This window comes from Camelus ferus, chromosome 10 (genome assembly GCF_009834535.1).
Source record: "Camelus ferus isolate YT-003-E chromosome 10, BCGSAC_Cfer_1.0, whole genome shotgun sequence".
Taxonomy (NCBI): domain Eukaryota; kingdom Metazoa; phylum Chordata; class Mammalia; order Artiodactyla; family Camelidae; genus Camelus; species Camelus ferus.
The window spans coordinates 51,319,845-51,338,746 of record NC_045705.1 but is presented as its reverse complement, the minus strand read 5'-3'; the positions used below and the strand labels follow the sequence as shown (position 1 = coordinate 51,338,746).

Genomic DNA, 18,902 nt, shown 5'->3' with positions numbered 1-18,902 from the left:
GGAAACTTGCTTTTATGAGTGCACCTATGTGCCAGGTACATGAAGAAATGCTTTCTCTGTGTTATCCCACCTAATCCTCAAAACAACTCAGCCAGGTCGGTAATAATATCTCTCTTATTGTCTCTTTCCTATAACACAGGAAGTGTGTCAGAGGACGAAGCTCCGCCTCCCCTCTCGGTCTGTGCTGCTGTTCCCACTGCACAGACCCGCTGCCTTGGCCTTCTCTTTGCCTGACTGAATCCCCCTCTTCCTGTGGTTCTCAGCATCTCTGTCACTCTGGAAGCCTCTCCTGACCCACGTCTGGGAGTGAGGCTGCCGCTGCCTCCACCTCTCTGACTGCAGCTCTTATGCACTGTATTCCTGTCACTTCTTCACTTGCCTGTCCCCTCTCTGAGTCACCAGACCAGGTCTCGGGCTTTCTCACTGCCTGTGACTCGGGCCAGCCCCCAAGTACCTAGGGCACCATGTTTACCCTCCATGGTGACCAGTAAGTGCGTGTGGGATGACTGAATGAAGAAAGTGAGCACGTGAAGCAATGACATCAGAGCTGGACAAGCGGCAGAGCCTGTCTCCAAAGCCCAAGTTCTTTCCATCATGCAAACAGAGACAATCCTGAGACTGTGAGAGACGCCCCGTGACGTGATGGGACTATATCCTTTGAGGTTTTGTAAACTGTCTAGGTCACACTGTGATTAAATAGCAACGCTAATTTTCAGAAGCCAGGGATGCCTGTTTCCAGCTGCTACTCCATCTCTACTGTCAGCACCAGAGCTAGACCTATCCAAAGCCGTGTGGTCTCCCAGACCCGGAGCTCAGTGATCCCGGGGATGCCCGTGCCCACACAGTGGGGCCCCCGCCCTTCTGCCTGCAGGAGGTATTAACGGCACCTGTTTCTAGATTAATGGGCTGGGTTATACAGACTTGCAAGTGGCCAGATTGAGAGTCCCGGGGGGTTATGAGACCTGAGCAATGCAGTCTAGGCATGAAATGGAAGGAAAAGAAAGAGAAAAGACACCTTCCCCAGAGAAGACATCTGGTCTCTCCATTACAAAAAAAACAAAAAAACAAAAAAACAAAAAACCACCAGGAAGAAAGCGTCAGCCCCAGAGAGCCTCTTACTCGTGTGCTGCATCCTGCCTCGCCCACTGTCACCCTGCTTTCCCCATTAAGAGCTCATTCCGCTCCTTGACAAGCAAGTGTGTCTCTGCTCATGTGAGAGCCCAGCCCGTGGAGGAGGGAGGATGGGGGGAGGCGCGGGCCGGGCCCTGAACAGCAGCTGGCAGATGAACAGGGGGTGGGCGACCTCTGCCAGCCTCAGGAACGGCTGACATGGCTCAGCCCTCTGGGATGAGGAGTGGACGGCTTTTCAGCAGGACAGAGTGGGAACAGCCCCAGCTGTGGACGTGGACAGATCTAGGTCACAGTCCGGATAGCTGCTCACTATCTGACAAACCCAAGTTTCTGGGGGTGGTGGTGAGGGGGCTACAGGGTAAACCTGCTGTATGTGTTCATAAGATGAGACCCTTTTGCTTGGAAGACAAGGTGCCTTTGGCTGTGACCCAGAATTGCAATGGCTGCGTGCATGCACCTCCACTGTTACGGCTCTCCCTGCCTCTCGGGCTAGGTTTGGCTAATAGCATCTAGCTACAGCTGATAGCTTGGTGAGACCATGAATCCAAAAGCTTGCCCTGGCTCCCAGAAGTCTGGGGACAGGAATTTTTCTGGAGCCACAGTAGCATAGCTAATCTCTTTGGACTGGGTCCAACAGTGGCCAAGCAACCCATACAACTTGCTATGGACACCAGGAGCAGCTGTGTCCTCAGGACAGTTCTGGAGAGTCAGATGAGCCTGATGGGCACCTCACAGTCCAGTGTGTTTCCATGGTGATGACAGGTCAGAGCTGGGCAGCGCCAGCTGAGGAGTTTTAAATACCAGCCTGAGACATGGAGAGGCAAGAGACTACTAAGTGGTTCCAGTAAGGACATGTTAACCACGCCATGGGGACATCTTGTGGGAGGATGTGACCCCCTCCTACAGGCTGGCCTCCAGGACAACAGAGCCCCTGCAGGTGAGTGGGAAGGAACTGGAGTTCCTGGGAACTCGGCTGTGTCTCCTTGAGAATCCTAGGATGTTAGAGATGCGAAAACTGAGGCTGATCGTTCCGCAAGGATTCTTCCCCTCCCAGGCTGACGCTGTGCCCATCGCATTCACGCGAGACAGGCCTTGAACTCGGTTCTGACCACAGGTCATCAGAGGAAGAGACCTTGGGTCTGCCTTCAAGTTTTCATCCTAGGATATCAAAAAGGTCTGAGGGGACACTCTCCAAAGGGAGGAATCAGAGTGAGAGCAGAAGCTGATGTTTTAGACTCAGTTTCACTGTTGATTACCTGTGTGAACAAGGGCAAGTTGCTTTGCCTCTCTGTTTCCCCATCCGTAACACAGCAGGGGCGGGGGTAAGCTAGGTAGCCCCAAGGGGTAGTTTTGAGGGCTTAAATGTTGTCAAAATCTTTATGTGTTCAGTCAGCAAAAACCAAGTGAGATATCCAAAAATCAATCAGGTATTTAGAATCCCTTAAGAGTTGTGTGGTCCTGGGGATACTGGAAGAATGAGAGAGTCTATCGTGTTCAAAGTTAACCTTAGACACAAAATACATTTATACATTTTAGACTTTCTTCTACCCTATGAGGACAGTGTTATTTTACCCCCACTTAACATATGAAGAAACTAAGGCCCATAGACATTCAGACACTTGCCCAGGAAGTGGCAGGTCAAGGTTAGAACCAGGTCCATCTGGATCCTAACCCTCTGCTCTGCCCTTTGGTCTTGCTGTCTTCACTGGGGGGAGCTGCTTGGTGCCAAGCAACAGGCGTTACCAAAACATCCCTCAAAATACAGTGAAGCCAAGAAGGTCGTATTTCCCAGAGCTCCTTTCCAGGAGGCTCTGTGTGAGTGGAGGGCACAGCCCCTGGGGTGGGGGAGGCATGCGGGCTGGTTGATGGAACCTCAGGCACCCAAGCTGGGGCAACAGTGGGTGCTTGTAACGTTGCTTTGCAATCTTAACCTAACTGCAGGTTTTTGTTTTATTAAGTGAGATATGAAGGTTTGGGGCTAGAACTGAATTGCTCTGGACTATAAAGGAAAGACTAAACATTTCTCTCAAGGGAATGGAGAGGTTTGTGCTGAGAAAGCATTCGCTGCCTCAACGCCTCACTTGCGGCTCCAGAAACCAGCCTCTTGTTCATGGGTGTACCGCAGGTCCCCTACGGGAGGCCAGGAGGCTCGTGTCCCCTCTGGCTCTCTACACCTCTCTCTGGTCCTGTTCTCTCTGTGCCTGGATGAAACCCCGAGGAACTGGCTCCTTACCACCCCGTAGGCAATGATGTCCGAGTACATCCTCATCTCTGGGTACACGCTGACCAGGTACCACCGGAAAGTCTTGCACTGCAGCTGTTTTCTCAGGGCCTTCCTTGCCGTGATGTCCCCGATGTCGATTCCTGAGTCCTGCACAGGGATGCAAGTGCACACATGCAGCCACCACCAGGGCACAGCGTCTCCCTGAACCTCCCCAACCACGGTTCTGGTAAAGGGACGATCTGGCTTTACTCCCTAACTCCTGCCTTTCCCCACATGTACCTTGGCCCCATAACCGTCCCCATTTGGTCTGTGAGACATGAGATCAGCATTGATGGGGACTGTCATCACAGGCCTTTGAAAATAGAGACGCCAAATCCTTATATTTTAAACTAATAGAAACAAAAAGCTGTAGTCTGGGTAGAAGTGAAAGAAATGGGAAGAATACAGTCTGAGTAAGGTTCTCCCTCCCTCAGGAGAGAAGATGAGAGACTCTTGAGCTGCGGGGGGAGAGGGAGAGGGAAGGTGAAGTGATGCCAGCTCTAATGCTATTCCTAGTAAACGTCAGCTAAGGCTTCTGTAACACCACATGCTGGGCTCTCTTCTGTACGGGACAGGCATATATATTTATATTTATTTACTTATATTTATATATGTATATTGTCCCATTTAAACCTATGAGGTAGCACAATATAATCCTCATTTTACAGATGAGGAGTTGAGACAAAGGTTCAGTGGCCTCTTGGGTGACTTGCCCAAAGTCCCACAGCTAATAAATGGTGAAGCTGAGAGCTGAACCCTATCAGCCTGGGTCTGGAGTTTGCGCTTTTAACCTTACCCTGGGCATTTGCAAAAGCCTGCCCTTCTAAATCCTAAGACTAAGTCCCTGTGGGACAAGTAGCCTCTCTCTTTAAGCCTCGGATGCTTAGCATAGACAGTACTGTGCCCCTCACTTGCCAGGTGTAGCAGGGAGGTGGCCCCTGAGCCATCGAGGTGTAGCAGGCAAGCAGTAGTCACAGAGACATGGATGTGTCCTTGAGTGAGAGCGAGAGAGAAGCCCCCATGTTTCTAGTGGCCCTGAGCAGAGCAGAAGCCCTGGGTCTGCACTCCAGCTGTTGAGCAGGGTACCGAATCAGCTGAGAAAGAGCTGATGCCACAGCAGAGGGTAGGAGGGGACCCCCTCAGCTAGGGATCAGCTGGAGACTGGTGACACCTCAGAGGATGACACCATGGAGCCAGGGACCAGATGGGGCACATGGTATCTCATAAGACACCAGCCCAGAGCAGAGACAGAAGAAGACGGGGAAGCACAGCTCTCTGCCACTGACGCTGTCGTCCACGTGCTGACAGTGCGAATCATGCCCTGGTTCTACCATCAACTCTGGGATCAAGTTACTGGAGTTGGGAAAATACTGAATGAAGTCTGAAATGTCTGAGAAAAACCACGAAGATGGCTGTTGCATGTATCTGGACAAAAACACATTTTTTGATATCAGACAACAGGGACTTAAGTAAAAACAAAGTGTAGATATAGAAGAAATACATTTATTTTTGCCCACCAGAGTTCAGATAATATAAAAATTTGAACCTGCCACAGCCTGAAGGTTTAACTTTCAGACTCTGAGGGTGAAATTTCAGGAGGATATACCTTTTGAGTACTTCTTTTCTGTTTTAATTGAAGTACAGTCAGTTTACAATGTTGTGCCAGTTTCTGGTGTACAGTGTAGTATTTCAGTCACACATGTACATACATATGTTCCTTTTCATATTCTTTTTCATTATAGGTTACTGCAAGATATTGAATATGGTTCCCTGTGCTATACAGTAGAAGATTGTTGTTTATCTAGTTTATATATAGTACTTAGTATCTGCAAATCTCAACCTCCCAATTTATCCCTTTCCACCCCCTTTTCCCCCTGGTAACTATAAATTTGTTTTCTATATCTGTGAGTCTATTTCTGTTTTGTAAATAAATTCATTTGTGACTGTATTTTTTAGATTCCACATATAAGTGATATCATATGGCATTATTCTTTCCCTTTCTGGCTTCCTTCACTTAGAATGACGATCACTAGATCCATCCATGTTTTTGCAAATGACACTATTTCATTCTTTTTTATGGCCAAGTAATATTCCATTGCATAAATATACCACATGTTCTTTATCCAGTCATCTGTCGATGGACATTTAGGTTGCTTCCATGTCTTGGCTGTTGTAAATAGTGCTGCTATGGACACTGGGGTGTGTGTATCTTTTCTAATCAGAGTTTCCTCCAGACAGATGCCCAGGAGATGGACTGCTGGATCACAGGGTGTCTATGTTTAGTTTTTTAAGGAATCTGTGTACTTCTGAATGACTCACCTGTGATTGGTCTGCTCCCTGGCTCCTGCCCAGAGCCCTCCCAGCAACTGCTACTTGGCCTTTCTCTGCTGGCTCCCAGCTCCCTTACGATCAGGAAACATACCCTCCTTATCTCTGTGCCCTTAGCCTAACGTGTGCCTGAACCATACTGATGAGATGGAGTTGAGAAAATACCTATGAAATAGTGAACATAGCAACTGAGGATAAAAGTAACCTGCTCACCCCTCTCCCTACCCAAGACACCCGTCAAGTAGTAACTCTTTAAACTTCTCTGCACTTTATCCTTATATCACAAAGCTGGACCCAGGCCTTCCCTCTTCATGCTGTAATTGCATTTATATGATGACAAATTAACCCTTTCTCAGCTTTTACAGAAAGTCAGTACAAGACCCTGTCTCAGGAAGGGCTTTGTGTTTTTCTAAAATCCTGGGTTCCCATAAGAAAACTTCCTTTCTATGCTCTGGATCAAGGGAAAGTTTGTCTCTGTCTTTATGATCTAATCAAAGGTGGGAGAGAGAAAATCCATCCAGGTCCACCTCTACTTTAACTTCTAGGAGACTCAAGAACCAGAGCTTTGTTTAGCTTATGTTTCTAGATACCATGTCCCTTTCCGCTTCCTGTTTATTAACGGACTTTGGCCTTCCATTTTAGTGGTTCAGCACATCAGTGTGTTTATTGTCAATTGCATCAAAGTCTTTTTCAGAGCAGGGGACAGAAATTGAGAAATAAGCAAACATTCTCAGAGAAGGTCACCTTGACCCTTATTACTAGAAAACAATAAATGTATCTTCCCTCTTAGCCAAATACTTAGTGCAGAGGGTTGAATAGTGTCCTCTGCAAAACTGTGTCCACCCAGAACCTCTGAATGTGAACTTATTTGGAAATAGTGTCTTTGTGGATATAATTAATCAAAGATCTCGAGATGAAATCATTCTGGATTTAGGATGAGCCTAAATCTTTACAAGAGAAAGGAGAGGAGGCTTGGACACCTGGAGACACAGAGACAGAGGCAGAGAATGGAATGATGCACGTACAAGCCAGGGAACACCAAGAGCCACCACAAGCTGGACAAGGCAGGGAAGGGTCCACCCCCAGAGCCTTTGGAGGGAGCACCACCCTGCCGGCACCTTGATTCTGGGCTTCTGGCCTCCAGAACTGCGAGAGGACATATTCCCACCCAGTTTGGGGCCATCTGTTTTGGCAGCCCCAGGACACTAATATACTTAGCCACACAGAAAGCTGTCCAGTGTTCCTGCGGGTGTGCGCAGACACACAAAATTCCTTGCAGCCAAACCTAAAGAAGTGCTGCCGCCTAAGATCCGTGGTGAGTCATCCTTGGCACTCAGCCCGTCTTCGGGCAAGAGGAAGCAGGGGCGAGTCTAAAGTTCCCCCACCCGGTGTAAGAAAATATTGATGCTTTGCCGCACACTGACTTTCTGTTTGTTGATAAGCACACGGATTTTCAATTAAAGTAGAGGATGCCAGCTGGAGGTTCCTCCGGCTTTCCAAATGCTTGGGACAGAATGTGGTAAGGGGGCAGGTGAGAGCGCCAGTTTCGCTCAGTGCACGGCCCGGGAAGGACTCTGCAGAGAAGGCGGCAAGGGAGGCCGACTGCCTGGCAAGGGCATTTTAAAGCTGGGGCCGGAATGCAGAGGGTGCAGGCAATCACATCAACAAGAGTTAACACTTATCTAGCGCTTTCTATTTGCCGAGCACTGATCAAAGCCATTCTACATACTCACTTCTTTAATTCTCCAAGCAGCCACTAGGCTGGGTTGAAGGGCTCGAGCTCTACTTTTGCAGTTGGGATGCTGCAGACGAAAGGTTCAGTAAATCAAGAATAGGTTTGCCTGTGGTTGAGCAGAGGTATTGAGATGCCACCACATCAAGGGCAGCTGGGAAAACTCCTGGGAAAAACATGGAGGGGTGCAGCATCCACATTTCCTCCCTCTTCTTTCTTTGTCAACTTGTCTTTACGGAGTGCCTGGTACATGAAAGGCACTGTCCTAAGCATCATGCATACACATAGGAAGAAGTCACAGTCTGCCTGAAAGGAGAGTCTGGAAGATTCAGACAAGTAAGCAGACTCTCTACCCATAGTGTGAAGCATGGAGGGAAGCAGAGAATGCTAAGGGAGAATGGAAGAGCAGCCACTGGTCCATCTCATGGTGTGAGATGGCTGGGAGGATGGGGAAGGGGAGGAGAGCAGTCAAGGAAGGCTTCCTGGAGTAGGTGATGCTAAAGGTGAATTTTGGAAGATGAGGATGATTAGCTAAATTCCTTCTCCCAGAATGTGGCTTCCCCAAACCAGCACCTGGAGAGCCTTATACAGATTCTGACACCAATATACAATTACTCATCAGAATTTCTGAGGCTGAGACTATGTCACTTAAAAAGGCCTCCAAGTGATTCTGATGTAGTTGGTCTGTAGATCTGCTTTTAGGAGCCATTGACCAAGGGAGAAAGGGATCACACACATGGCCAGCAGATTTGTTTGTTAAGCAGCATTCATGAGGTTTTGCTGAGCCCTGACCATGTGACCCACATTGCGCTAGGCATGGTGACACAAATATGAATAACACAATCTGTCCTCAGGAGCCGAGGGTCTAGGGCAATGGTTCATAGCCCTGGATGGACATTAAAATCTCCAAGAGCTCCCTGCCTCCCCCCCCCAAAAGGATCCCTCATTCCCCTTCCAAGCCAATTAAATCATAGTCTCTGGGGTAGAGCCCAAGTGATTTTAAAGTTCAGCCAAATTTGAGAGCCAGTGGTCTAATGAGAGAGGGACTTACAGACAACAGAACATTCTTTTCCAGGGTGGTGATGCCACAACAGAGACATGCAGGTGAAAAGGGGCATTCTCCCCAGCTGGGGCTGACTTCTAGAGAAGAGGTCACTGGAGCTGAGTCTAAAAGGATGGAGGACAATTGGTGAGGGTGGAGGCTGGGGAAGAGGTTTGGGGAGGAATTCCAAGCAGAGAGGACAAAATGGGCCAACACACAAAGGCGACAAACAGCATGGTGTGGGCAGGGAGCTCAGGGCGGTTCCCCTAGTCCGTGCTGTCTGCGGAGACTCCAAAACAAGGACGGTGGGCAGTGGGGCTGGAGAGGTGGGCAGAGGAGAAACCTGGGATCCATGCCCAACACTAGACTTTGGGCCTGGTCTTGTGCACGTGGAGAGTCATTTAAAGATCTGAAGCAGGACAATGACATGGTCACTGTGAGTTTTTTTAAAAAGATAACTTTGGATAGCATGGAGGATAGATTTGAGGGGCTTACGCTTGAGCCAGGGAAACCAGTCAGAGGCTGTTGCAGAAGAAGAGACGAGGCCTGAGCTGAGAAGTAGGGGGAATGGAAAGGAGGGCTCAGTGATGGATTGGGAATAGGGAAGGAGAGAGAAGAGGATTAAAGGAAGATGCTCAGTGTTAAGCTCACACGTCTGGGCAGATGGTGGCATCACGCATTTAGACAGAGAATAAGAACAGATGCAGATCTGGGGGAAAAAAGTATTCCGTTTTGGTCAGATTCAGTCTGAAGTGCCTGTGGGAACAGCCAGGAGAAGATGTGCAGCTGAAGCTAAAGGCAGAAATCAGGCTAGAGAGAGTCATTAGAAAGTCCTCAAAATACAGGGGGTGCAGAACCCAAGACCAGATGGGGTATCATGAGATGCGTATCGTGAGAGCAGGTGGCCAAGGATGGCTCCCTGGGGAGCACTTCAGCATCCTTTGGAAGTAAGAGTTGCCCACGAGGAGTTAGGCGCAATCGGAGAGATGAGGATGTTCTGGGGTGTGGAATCCTGGATCCAAGGGAGAAAAGAGTTTCAGGGGAAAGGTGGAATCCTGCAGGTTAAAGACTTTAAAATGTCCATTACATCCAGCAGCTAGGAGGCCCATGATGGTGTTGTCAAAAGTAGCTCCGAGGTAGTACTGGGATGGGACTTGAGAAGTGAATGAGGTGGCAAAGTGCTGACTCTTCCAACAAGTCTGAAAGAGGCAGGAGGGGGAGTCTGGACGTAGAAGCAAACAGAGGGGTCAAAAGGAAACACATTGACCCTTTCCTTCTCCTCCTAGGGCTTTACCCTGGACCCATCCACCTCTCATCTGCCTTCCTTGTGTCACCCCACCCCCACCCACTTGACTTGGTTTGAACTATCCACCTAGGAGTCACAGACAGACACTGAGTTTCTTCATTTTCCAATTATTTTTACTCACTCAGTTCTCTACTATACTTTGGATTTGCTGTCTATTTCAGTATCTGGCAGATGCAATGGGGAGAGGGCTTTGCAGCTTTGGGGTGCAGAGAGAAGGGGGACCAGAGTGTGGACAGAACCCCAGGCCTCTGCAGAACCTGGGGGTCCACACTGCTTCACTGGTGAGCACCTGGGGAGTTTCCAAGTGTGCTTAACATTTTGCTATCAGAGGACACCCACAGCGGGGCTCAGCAACCTGCCCAGAATGCTGTGATCCAACACCCACAGCCACAGATGGGTCTAGAAGGCACCACCGTTTCCCTAGAAACACTCCCACTGTCAGGGATGCGTTCGGGGCTGGTTCATTAGGGTTGGCTGTACTCCCTCTCCCGCTGGTCCTCCTTGGTTCCTCATGCTTCCTCCCAACTGCTGAAATCTCACTGGTGGTAGGAGTCTGCAACCCAACCCAAGCCCCCTTCCCCTAGTGGTCGTAGGCAGGAATTGGCTAAAGCTCTTGCCCATGGCCCCACCTACTTTCTTAATCACTTAGCCTGAGCAACATTAGCTTGGTGGAGAGATCAGGGAAAAGGGCCTTCACACAGAAACTTTAAGCAAAGATCAATCATTTCCCTATTAGGAAGAGAGAGCAGAGGCTTTCTACAGGACTCCTGAGGGGACGCCATGGCCTTGGGAGGAAAGCAGGGGGTCACGCAGTCAACAGCTCTGTTTCACATAAAATGCAACATAAGCATTGATCTTCAGGCAGACCGGCTGGCAAGCAGGTGGGGGTCCTGTGGCTGGCATCTGTTGGGTTCTCCCAACCCCAGTGGTCCAAGGTCATTTGCATATGACACACAGCAAGGCTGAACAAAACTACCAAAGAAACATTGCTTTCTCTCTCGCGTTCCTTAAGTATAGGTGACTAGAGGGCTAGAGTACAGTGGCAGGCAATGATGAGGTTCTGTGAAGGTGAGAACAGCCTAAAAATGTCCAGGACAGGTCTCTTCTCCTGAGGGTCCCTGTGAGGGTGTAGCCCATCCCCCTCCGTATGGCTCAAGAAATCCCAAAGGCATATGGACATTCCTTATTGGTCTGGTCAAAGGTTCACTGGAGAAGCTTGAATCCAGTCTCCAGGGAGTTTAAGGTGTATTTTGTGGTTTTTGGTGATTACTGGGATATTTGTAATTCAGGACCAGGAAATACCTATTGCCAGAGAAGCTGAAGACCTGGGAGGATGGACGAACCGTGGAGCCACTCGGTCCAATTTCCTCATATAGAATGAGGACACTGGGGGCTGAAGGGAAGAAGCCTGCCTTCAAGCATGCTGACCTGGGATGGGGGGGTAAGACACGCCTCAGTGCCCCTCAGCCAGCCCCTTTTCTTTAACACCTGGTCTCTCCGGGGGTTGACAGCTCACTCCAGTATGGCAAACAAGACTCCGGCTGTCCCATGGGAAGAAGGGTTTAGTCTCATGTTGGTTTGTTTGTCTTCCCACCACCCCCCAAGAAACCCATCCCACGAGGGCCTCCTACCTCTTGGGGTATGTTCCATGCCATGTAGACATGGCTTTTAAATTCATCCATCCAGACTTCGGCCACCCTGAGGGCATTCCTGCGGACGTGGGCGGTGAGGTCCTCGGTGTAGGGCTTGTGGGCTCGCTCGATGTGGGCAATCCGTGAGCAGGGCAGGACCTCCACGCTCCCACCACACTGCCACACCTGCGGAAGACACAGAGCCACTCATCAGTGCCCAGAGCTGCCTTGGAGCATCTACCCCAGACCGCAGGTGACCTCAAACAAGAGCACGGACAAATCCGGCTCTCTTCACGTTGTCTCTTCAAACCACTGGCTGCAAAGGGAGCAAAATGCATCTGATTTCTACTTCTACAGCAGGAAGGTTATTGAATCATTAATTTGTGTCTTGTTCCCTGTTGCTGGAGATTTACCAGTAAAGAATTAATGCACCTTCTCTCTTCCTTCCACCTTCCCTCCCCTAAAAGAAGAGACCAGACATTTTGTGACCAGTGATCTGGGTTCTCCGTGCCCCCAGGAAAGACGCTAACAAAATCCTTGACAATGTTCTCTGCAGCAGCGCCTGACAGGGAGGGACCAGCAGAAAATCCCAGCAGAGATGTGATCTTAAAATGGACCACCTGGGCCTGGGCACGGATTAGTGATCACCGCAGGGAGAGAGCCAGGCGCCCTGCTCCCGCTCCATCTTTCCTGGCCCCGAGTTCTGACAGAACCCAAGGGAGGGGGAGCTACAAAGAAGAGAATGATATGAAACTCCTCACTGACCCTGGTGAGTAGGAGCTTGAACTGGATGCAATTTGATTTTGAAAAAAATAAAGAAAAACGACCTTGTATCCTGAACATCGAGGGGCAGTACCTTGGAGCTCTTGCCACAACCATTCCAGTCATTCTGAACGGTCAGTGTTCCGGAACGTGAACATCTTTTTTGTGCCTATAGGTCTTTGCCTGTTCTCTTTGTAATTTTTGGATGCCCGCTCTACTCCTTCTCCAGCTGAAAAATATCAGCTCTCAAGATCTTGGCCACAAGGCCCCACTGTTGTGGGGTCTTTGCTCAGTTCTTGGATTCTTGGGGCAGAATCGCTCCCTCCTCTGGCCCTCAAAGCTCTTGATGCCACAACTTAGCCACTGATAGGCCAGCCTGCCCCCTCCACTCTCCTCCTTGAGGGCAGAACCCACATCTCAATCGTTTCTCATCTCTAGCTACTAATACAAGGCCTGGTACATATGGGTACGTTGTAAGTACTTGTTGAGTAAATATACAAATGATTGATGCTTAATCAGACAATCAATAAGGGATTGATGCTTAATAAAGTGGGATGAATCTGAAATACCTGGTCAGAGCTGATGAGTGAGGCTTCTGGGGGAAAGCAATCAAGAGCTTTTGGTGAACAGCAGTGGTCACTCATCAGGTATTGTCAACTGGACAATCTGACGGATGATGTTTGCACTTACAACATGTATCCGTCAACGATCATAGGTCTTCATCCAAGGTAAGGTCAGCCTCAGATTTAGCTTAATTCCCCAGTGTTAGGCTGGAAGACAACGCCTTCTTGTCCACTGTCTATTTCACACCAGTTGGTCCCTACAGGCTAGGCTGTTAGATTTGGAAGGCAATGGACTAACCACTTTCTAAGCTTGTCTTGAGTGTAGTATCTTATTTAGAGCCAATGGAAAGGAAATAAACCTTCTCACTGAGCGTCCACTACATGCCAGACATCGAACTGTGAACGCAGAGAGACAGCAGAGCATGGTCGTTCTGAGCAAAGGGTTTGGAATCATACGACTTAAGTTCAAATCCTGGCTCTGTTTCACACTAGCTATGTGACCTTGGGTAAGTCACATGATCTCAGTGGGCCTCAGTTTCCTCATCTCCTGTGGGGACCCTAATACTACCTATCTCATGGGGTTGTTGAGAAGATTAACATGATTATATGCAAGGTGCTTAGAAAGATGCCCAGCATATAGTAAGCACTGGCTCAGTCCCAGCCGTTACTATAGAAATGATATACAGCAGGATCTTCAGAATAGCTCGTCAGGTAGTGGTCACTGCCCTCAACACCTTGGATGAAGACCTATGGTCGTTGATGGGTTGAAGGGACCAAGGCTGTCCCTTGCCCAAGACCACACAGCTGGTACAGAAGACAGAAGAATCTGTCTGAGCCTGACCGAAGCTCAAGGAAGAGCCAGTGCTTCCCTGGGGGGACCAGGCTTTGAGGAAAGTTCCCACACCAGGGGGTGATTCTGGGGATCAGGACTGGGAGCCATGGAAGGCCCCAGGCTGTGCACCTTTATCTCCGTGACCTGTACGTTCTGGGGATTGTGTTGATTTCCAATTCACTTTGCTCAGATTTTCAAGGAAAACCTGTGAATATGTTATTGATAACACAGAGTCGGGGTATTTATTCTTTGTGCAACTGGAACGGAGGCTATTAATTGACGTATTTCAGCAACACAACACAGAACATGGTTTGTAACAAAGCTCTTTTCTTAAAAGACCTGTTTAGTAAAGAGTTTGTCACCATATCACCTTACAGTGGGCGCATCTGCCATGGTTCTAATCAGAAGGGTGGTGGCAGCACCTCCCATCCTGCCCTTAGCCGCGCAGTTAAAGGAGCAATGTGAACCCACTGGTGAGCTCTTGAAGCCACTCCCCTGTCCCCATCCCGCAGCCACCGCCCTAGTCCAGACCACTGCCATGTCCCATCTGGACTCTGCAACAGCCTCCCAACAACTGACCTCCCTCCTGCCTTCCTCCTCCAGTCTCTTCTCCACCCAGCAGCCAGAGGGATCTTTTTAAGGTGTGCACTGGATCACGACCCCCTGCACTGCACCCTCCCCAGCACAGCCCTGCAGGCTCCCGGGGCCTGGCCCCTTCCCACCCCTCCAGCCTCATGCTGCACTTGCTTCCTGAACACACTCCATGTTGCAGCCACTCTGACATTTTTTTAATTCCTCCAGCACGCCGGGCTTCCTCTCACCTCTGGATTTCTGCTCGTGCAGTTACATACCCCAGCCCTGCCCGCTTCCCTTCACATCCTTGGAGTGTCAGCTGGTGTCTCAGCACTGTATCCCCTTCAACTAGGCCAGCCTGCCGTGCTCTGTGGTCCCTGCCCTGTCTTTCCCGATCACGACACTCTTGTACTTGCTTGTTTAATTATCTGCTTTCCTCTTTCAAAATGTTCTCCACGTTCTTCACCAGATTTGCACTTAGACAGGTGCTAAATGGTGCCTAGAACAGATCACGGGTTTCCAGCAGAGGTGGGGCGGCTGGGCCGGGTGGGAGTAGCACATAGGTTTTAAAAGCACAGCTTTGGAGCTAGTGAGAATTGGACTCAATTTGTTTTTTTAACCTCCGCCACCTGTTGCTGTGGCAAGTTACTTCTCCTGAGCCTCAATTTTACCCTGTCAAAGAGGGGGACGGAGTGCAGATGTGTTTAACCCTGAGCTGTCTCAGTGTGAACTCCGTGTGCATGGTGTCGTGGTGGGGACAGGACATCTGGGTCAATTCTGGCACCCCCACGCGCTGGCTGAGTGGCAACTCTGGGGTAGTTACCGTCTCATCTACTAAATGCACGTGGCAGTGACCACTGCACTGGGCTGTGGGCTCCGGAAGCCCCTGTCATAATGCCGGGATACTGTAAGCCCTTAGTCTGCACTTGGTATCATTACATATTTTATAATAACCATTATGATTGCCACTATTTGGCTTCTCCTGTACAGCCCCCTTCAGGGGACAAATGACTGCAGAGGGCTCACATGTCTGGCTGAAGCTCAACAGACAGAAGACGTACTGCCCTCCAGAGTCCCCTGCCTAGATGGGGGGGGGGTGCAAGAGCCACCCCTCCCACCGCCAAGACTGGGAGCACCTGTCCACCTACAGGTCATCTCTGCTCCCCTCTCTTCTGCGAGAAGGAACAATCTATGGAGAGGGTGAAGGCATCTGCCTTGGATCTAGCCTTTGGGTTCCTGGCAGCTTCTGGGCATTGGAGCAGAAGATGTGTATCTGGTGTGTTTACCCCACCACTTCTGGACCCCGCCTGATGACACCGAAATAAACAAGAGAAAGCCCTTGCTCTCTGAGGCCCATGTGACGAGCCGCTCTGCTGACTAATGGCCTGACACAGAGAATCTCAGAAATCTTACTCTCAGCCAATCTCAGAGACCCTCTCATGGATGGTATGGTAGACAAAGGCCAGGAAAGAAAATCACAGGCATTTAGACTTCATAAAAGATGACATCATGAAACTTCCATGGAGGCTTGGGAGGGGCGTGGGAGGAGCAAGTGAAAGGGAGCTGGGCCTAGGACACGTGTCATAGCTGGCATGAGGTAGCGAGACCCAAACCAGACGGAGGCCACAGACAGGAGGAACTATGCCAGAGAAGCAGGGCCACTGGAGGCAGGGTAAAGATGTGGGACAGAATGATGGCTTAGCATTGCAAGTTCTCCGGGGTGGGGATGCCAAAAGGAGGTGGGCCAGGGGGATGGGTACCAAATGAGTGGCTGGGAAATGAAGACCAAAGGTCAGTAACCAAAAAGGTAGATGAGGTTGTAGGATACAGGAAGCCACTACCAAGATGTAGAACTTAATTTTTACATAGGGTGCCTGTGACCCAGGCTCGTTACAAGGGTGGCATGTGCTAGTCTTACAGGCACTGGGGACGCCTGACGGCATGTCAGCCCGAGACTGGACCTCGTGGCTTCTAGGTGGGTCCTGGACAACTTGCTTCTTGACCACACCAAGTTCTTTCCTGTCTCTGTGCCTTTGCACCTGCTATTCCAACTTCTGGAATAACTTCCCCTGCTTATTACCCAGCTCAAATATTACCTTCTTTCACCCACCCAGTCTAAATTAGGTCCCCTCTGAATACTGTTAGGGCCCCACCCTTTCTCTTAATAATGCTTATTCGCAGTACTTCTGTTTACGTATTTATTCTTTCAGTGTCTGCCCTCCACCTCCGCCGCCCCACTCCAGTATAGGCTCCAGAAAGACAAGGATCGTGTTGTGTACACCGGTACCGGGCACTTAGCACCTATTCAATAGCAGTGATTTGAGTGAGTGATTCCAGCAATCCGAGAGCCCTGGGCTTTTCACTAACCATACAGAGAGGCGGTTTTAACTTGCTCAGCTGGATCCTCTAATAAAGGCCATAAACATAAAATGTGCCAGATTTTACTGAACACAACGACTTCCTTCAAATCCAAGTGGTTTTTCAGCAAAGCTCTGACATTTTAGTGTATGCTGCTGCAACCAAGGAGAGTTACTTTGGCTGCAGAGCTTAAATTACCATCGTAAAACCCAGAAAGTTATCAAATGCTCCTGGGTTATCGCAGGCGGTTTTGCCTTATGGAGCCATGAACTCACTGTAGAGAAAGCCCCCGACCTCGCCAACGCTTGCCGAAGCCTGCAGAGAAGCTGCGGGGCTGTCCCCAGATGTGACCCGAAGCAGGCCGTAAACAACAGTTACCCAGGGCAGAGCAAGCCCCTCTCACCATCAGTCCCTCCCAGGGAGCCCTAATCCTGCGATGGTTTCTGAAAAACTTGGCACATCAAGCTGGGATCTACAAGAAAGCACACAGGTCTTGGGGGCTGGTGGAGGGGGTGTGAATCCTCCTCTGTTACACATTAGCCTTTGACTTGGATCTGTCCTTGGATGTCAGTGGCCTTTTTATTGGGACAACTGGCAGGTTGAAAAGAGATGCTGTATGAAAAACTCCCACTAGCAAAGACAGTGTCTAGTAGGTTCTTAGGAAGGATCAGATTCTTTTCCCTCCCCAGGAAGGGGAGCTGCTGGTACAAGGTCAAGGTCAGAAGACTGAGTTTCTGTCTTATGTTTGCCACATACATAAATTGACCTGTTTCCTTCTCAAGCCTCAGTTTCTCCCAGCTGCCAAGTGGAAGAGCTGGACTCAATGCCATTTCAGATCCCCTCTTACATTTTGCATCCTGTATTCTCAGTTTTCTTGCCAGTACCTCAAAGGATGGCCAGTATTTGAAGCACAACTGGCAGAGCTGTGAACTGGGAGTTGTAAAATAGAGATACAGTGGAAGCAAGGCAATAGGATGCAGTGCAACCACTCCTCCTACTCAGAGTCTGGTGATCACTCTATAGTCTCCAGCCAGGAATAGCCAAAGACTCTGGCGTTAAATCCCTTCACTTGTTAATGTCCTTCTGAAGCACTGGGTTGAGAAGGATTCTGAGGCTCTCTCTGGACTCAGTGGAAAAGCCACCACCCTCTACTAGTAGCAGCCTGCCATGGGGAAGGGAGCAGGGGTAGTGGCACCTTCCCCTTGCCCTTCACAAGCGCAGTCCACAGGATAAGATCCCAAATCCTGTCCTTATGACTTTTAATGAGTTCTTCTCTCTTGGCAAAATGTTCCCACTGTTCCCTTAGCCCAGAAATCCTCCTTCCTGCTTTCCATCCATCCAAAGCCAGCCTGGCCCTGTTCCTCCAAACTCCTGAAACACATGATTTGTACCACTCATGTAGTCCTTATTTCTGGCTCATGTTGTTAATTATCTTTTTATATGTAACTGTCTCGCCTAACTTGGCTGTGAAATGCCAAGACAAGAGTCGAAAGCCAAGTGGGGGGAGGGAGACAAGGAGGATGGAGGCTGACACCTGAGAACTGCTGGCAGAAGATCAGAGATGTGTCTGCAGAGTGGTCATAGGGTCAGAAATGCAGGCAAACAAAGACACTGATGAGGGCTGAGCAGGGCACTCATTCTTAGGGCATCCTTCAGTTTTCACCCTGGATGCCTTACCATCTCACACTAGTCCCCGTCCTGCACGGGAAGGAGAAGGAAACAGAGGTCAAATCCCTAGCAAAGCTAAGACAAGAGCCAAGAGCGGAAGCTGTCAGCCTGTTCCCTCTAGCGCATGTATTTGTTTGTCTGGCTAATTCCTACCTGCTCTCCCCGGCTGCCCTGAATTTGGCTAAATGTCGCAGCTCTGCATTCCCACGTCACCTCCACTTCCTCTTGCACAGCACTTACGGTAGCTTTGTGCGTGTACAATGCGTATGTACAGCTTAAAGACACGTGAGACAAGGGACAACTGTTTACCTACCACCTGCCTACAAAACAGGACACTGGCAGCAACTTAGAAATCTGTGTGGTCCTCTTTACCTCTAAAAGTAACCCATTATCCAGAATTTTGTTAGTAATTTCTTTGCTATCAATCTTAACTACCTGCTTGGTTTTACCTGGTTTTGAATGCTATATAAATGGAAGCATATTGTCTGCATTTTGCAATTTACTTCTTGCTTCATTTACTTTCATCACCATCGTGTTCCATTGTATGAATATACAGATGTTTATTTATGCATTCTACTGGTGGTTGACAGTCTGGTTGTTTCTAGGATTATGAATAGTGCTCCTTGGAACATTCTTATGTGTGTCTCATGGCACCCAAGAGATGGCACCTCTCTGTGTATCTACATCACAGTGAGATTTCTGAGGCATAGGTT

The 18,902-nt window shown here is 49.3% G+C and overlaps 2 protein-coding genes across 3 annotated transcripts in view; one reads left to right on the top strand and one right to left on the bottom strand.

Moving 5' to 3' along the window:
• The window catches only part of LOC116666442, a 176,545-nt gene extending 176,290 nt beyond the window's left edge, over positions 1 to 255 (top strand). Inside the window, exon 5 of one of the 2 annotated variants that reach the window (XM_032489021.1) lies at positions 140 to 255. In XM_032489021.1, the coding sequence (XP_032344912.1) occupies positions 140 to 238 (99 nt within the window). In that variant the 3' untranslated portion in view covers positions 239 to 255. The remainder of the gene's footprint in view (positions 1 to 139) is intronic. The other variant, XM_032489020.1, reaches the window with a different exon arrangement.
• The window catches only part of GALNT18 (polypeptide N-acetylgalactosaminyltransferase 18), a 313,674-nt gene that overhangs the window by 40,333 nt on the left and 254,439 nt on the right, over positions 1 to 18,902 (bottom strand). Inside the window, exons 7-8 of the mRNA XM_032489016.1 lie at positions 11,434 to 11,619; positions 3,365 to 3,502 (exon numbers count right to left, since the gene is read on the bottom strand). Of these exons, the coding sequence (XP_032344907.1) occupies positions 3,365 to 3,502; positions 11,434 to 11,619 (324 nt within the window). The remainder of the gene's footprint in view (positions 1 to 3,364; positions 3,503 to 11,433; positions 11,620 to 18,902) is intronic.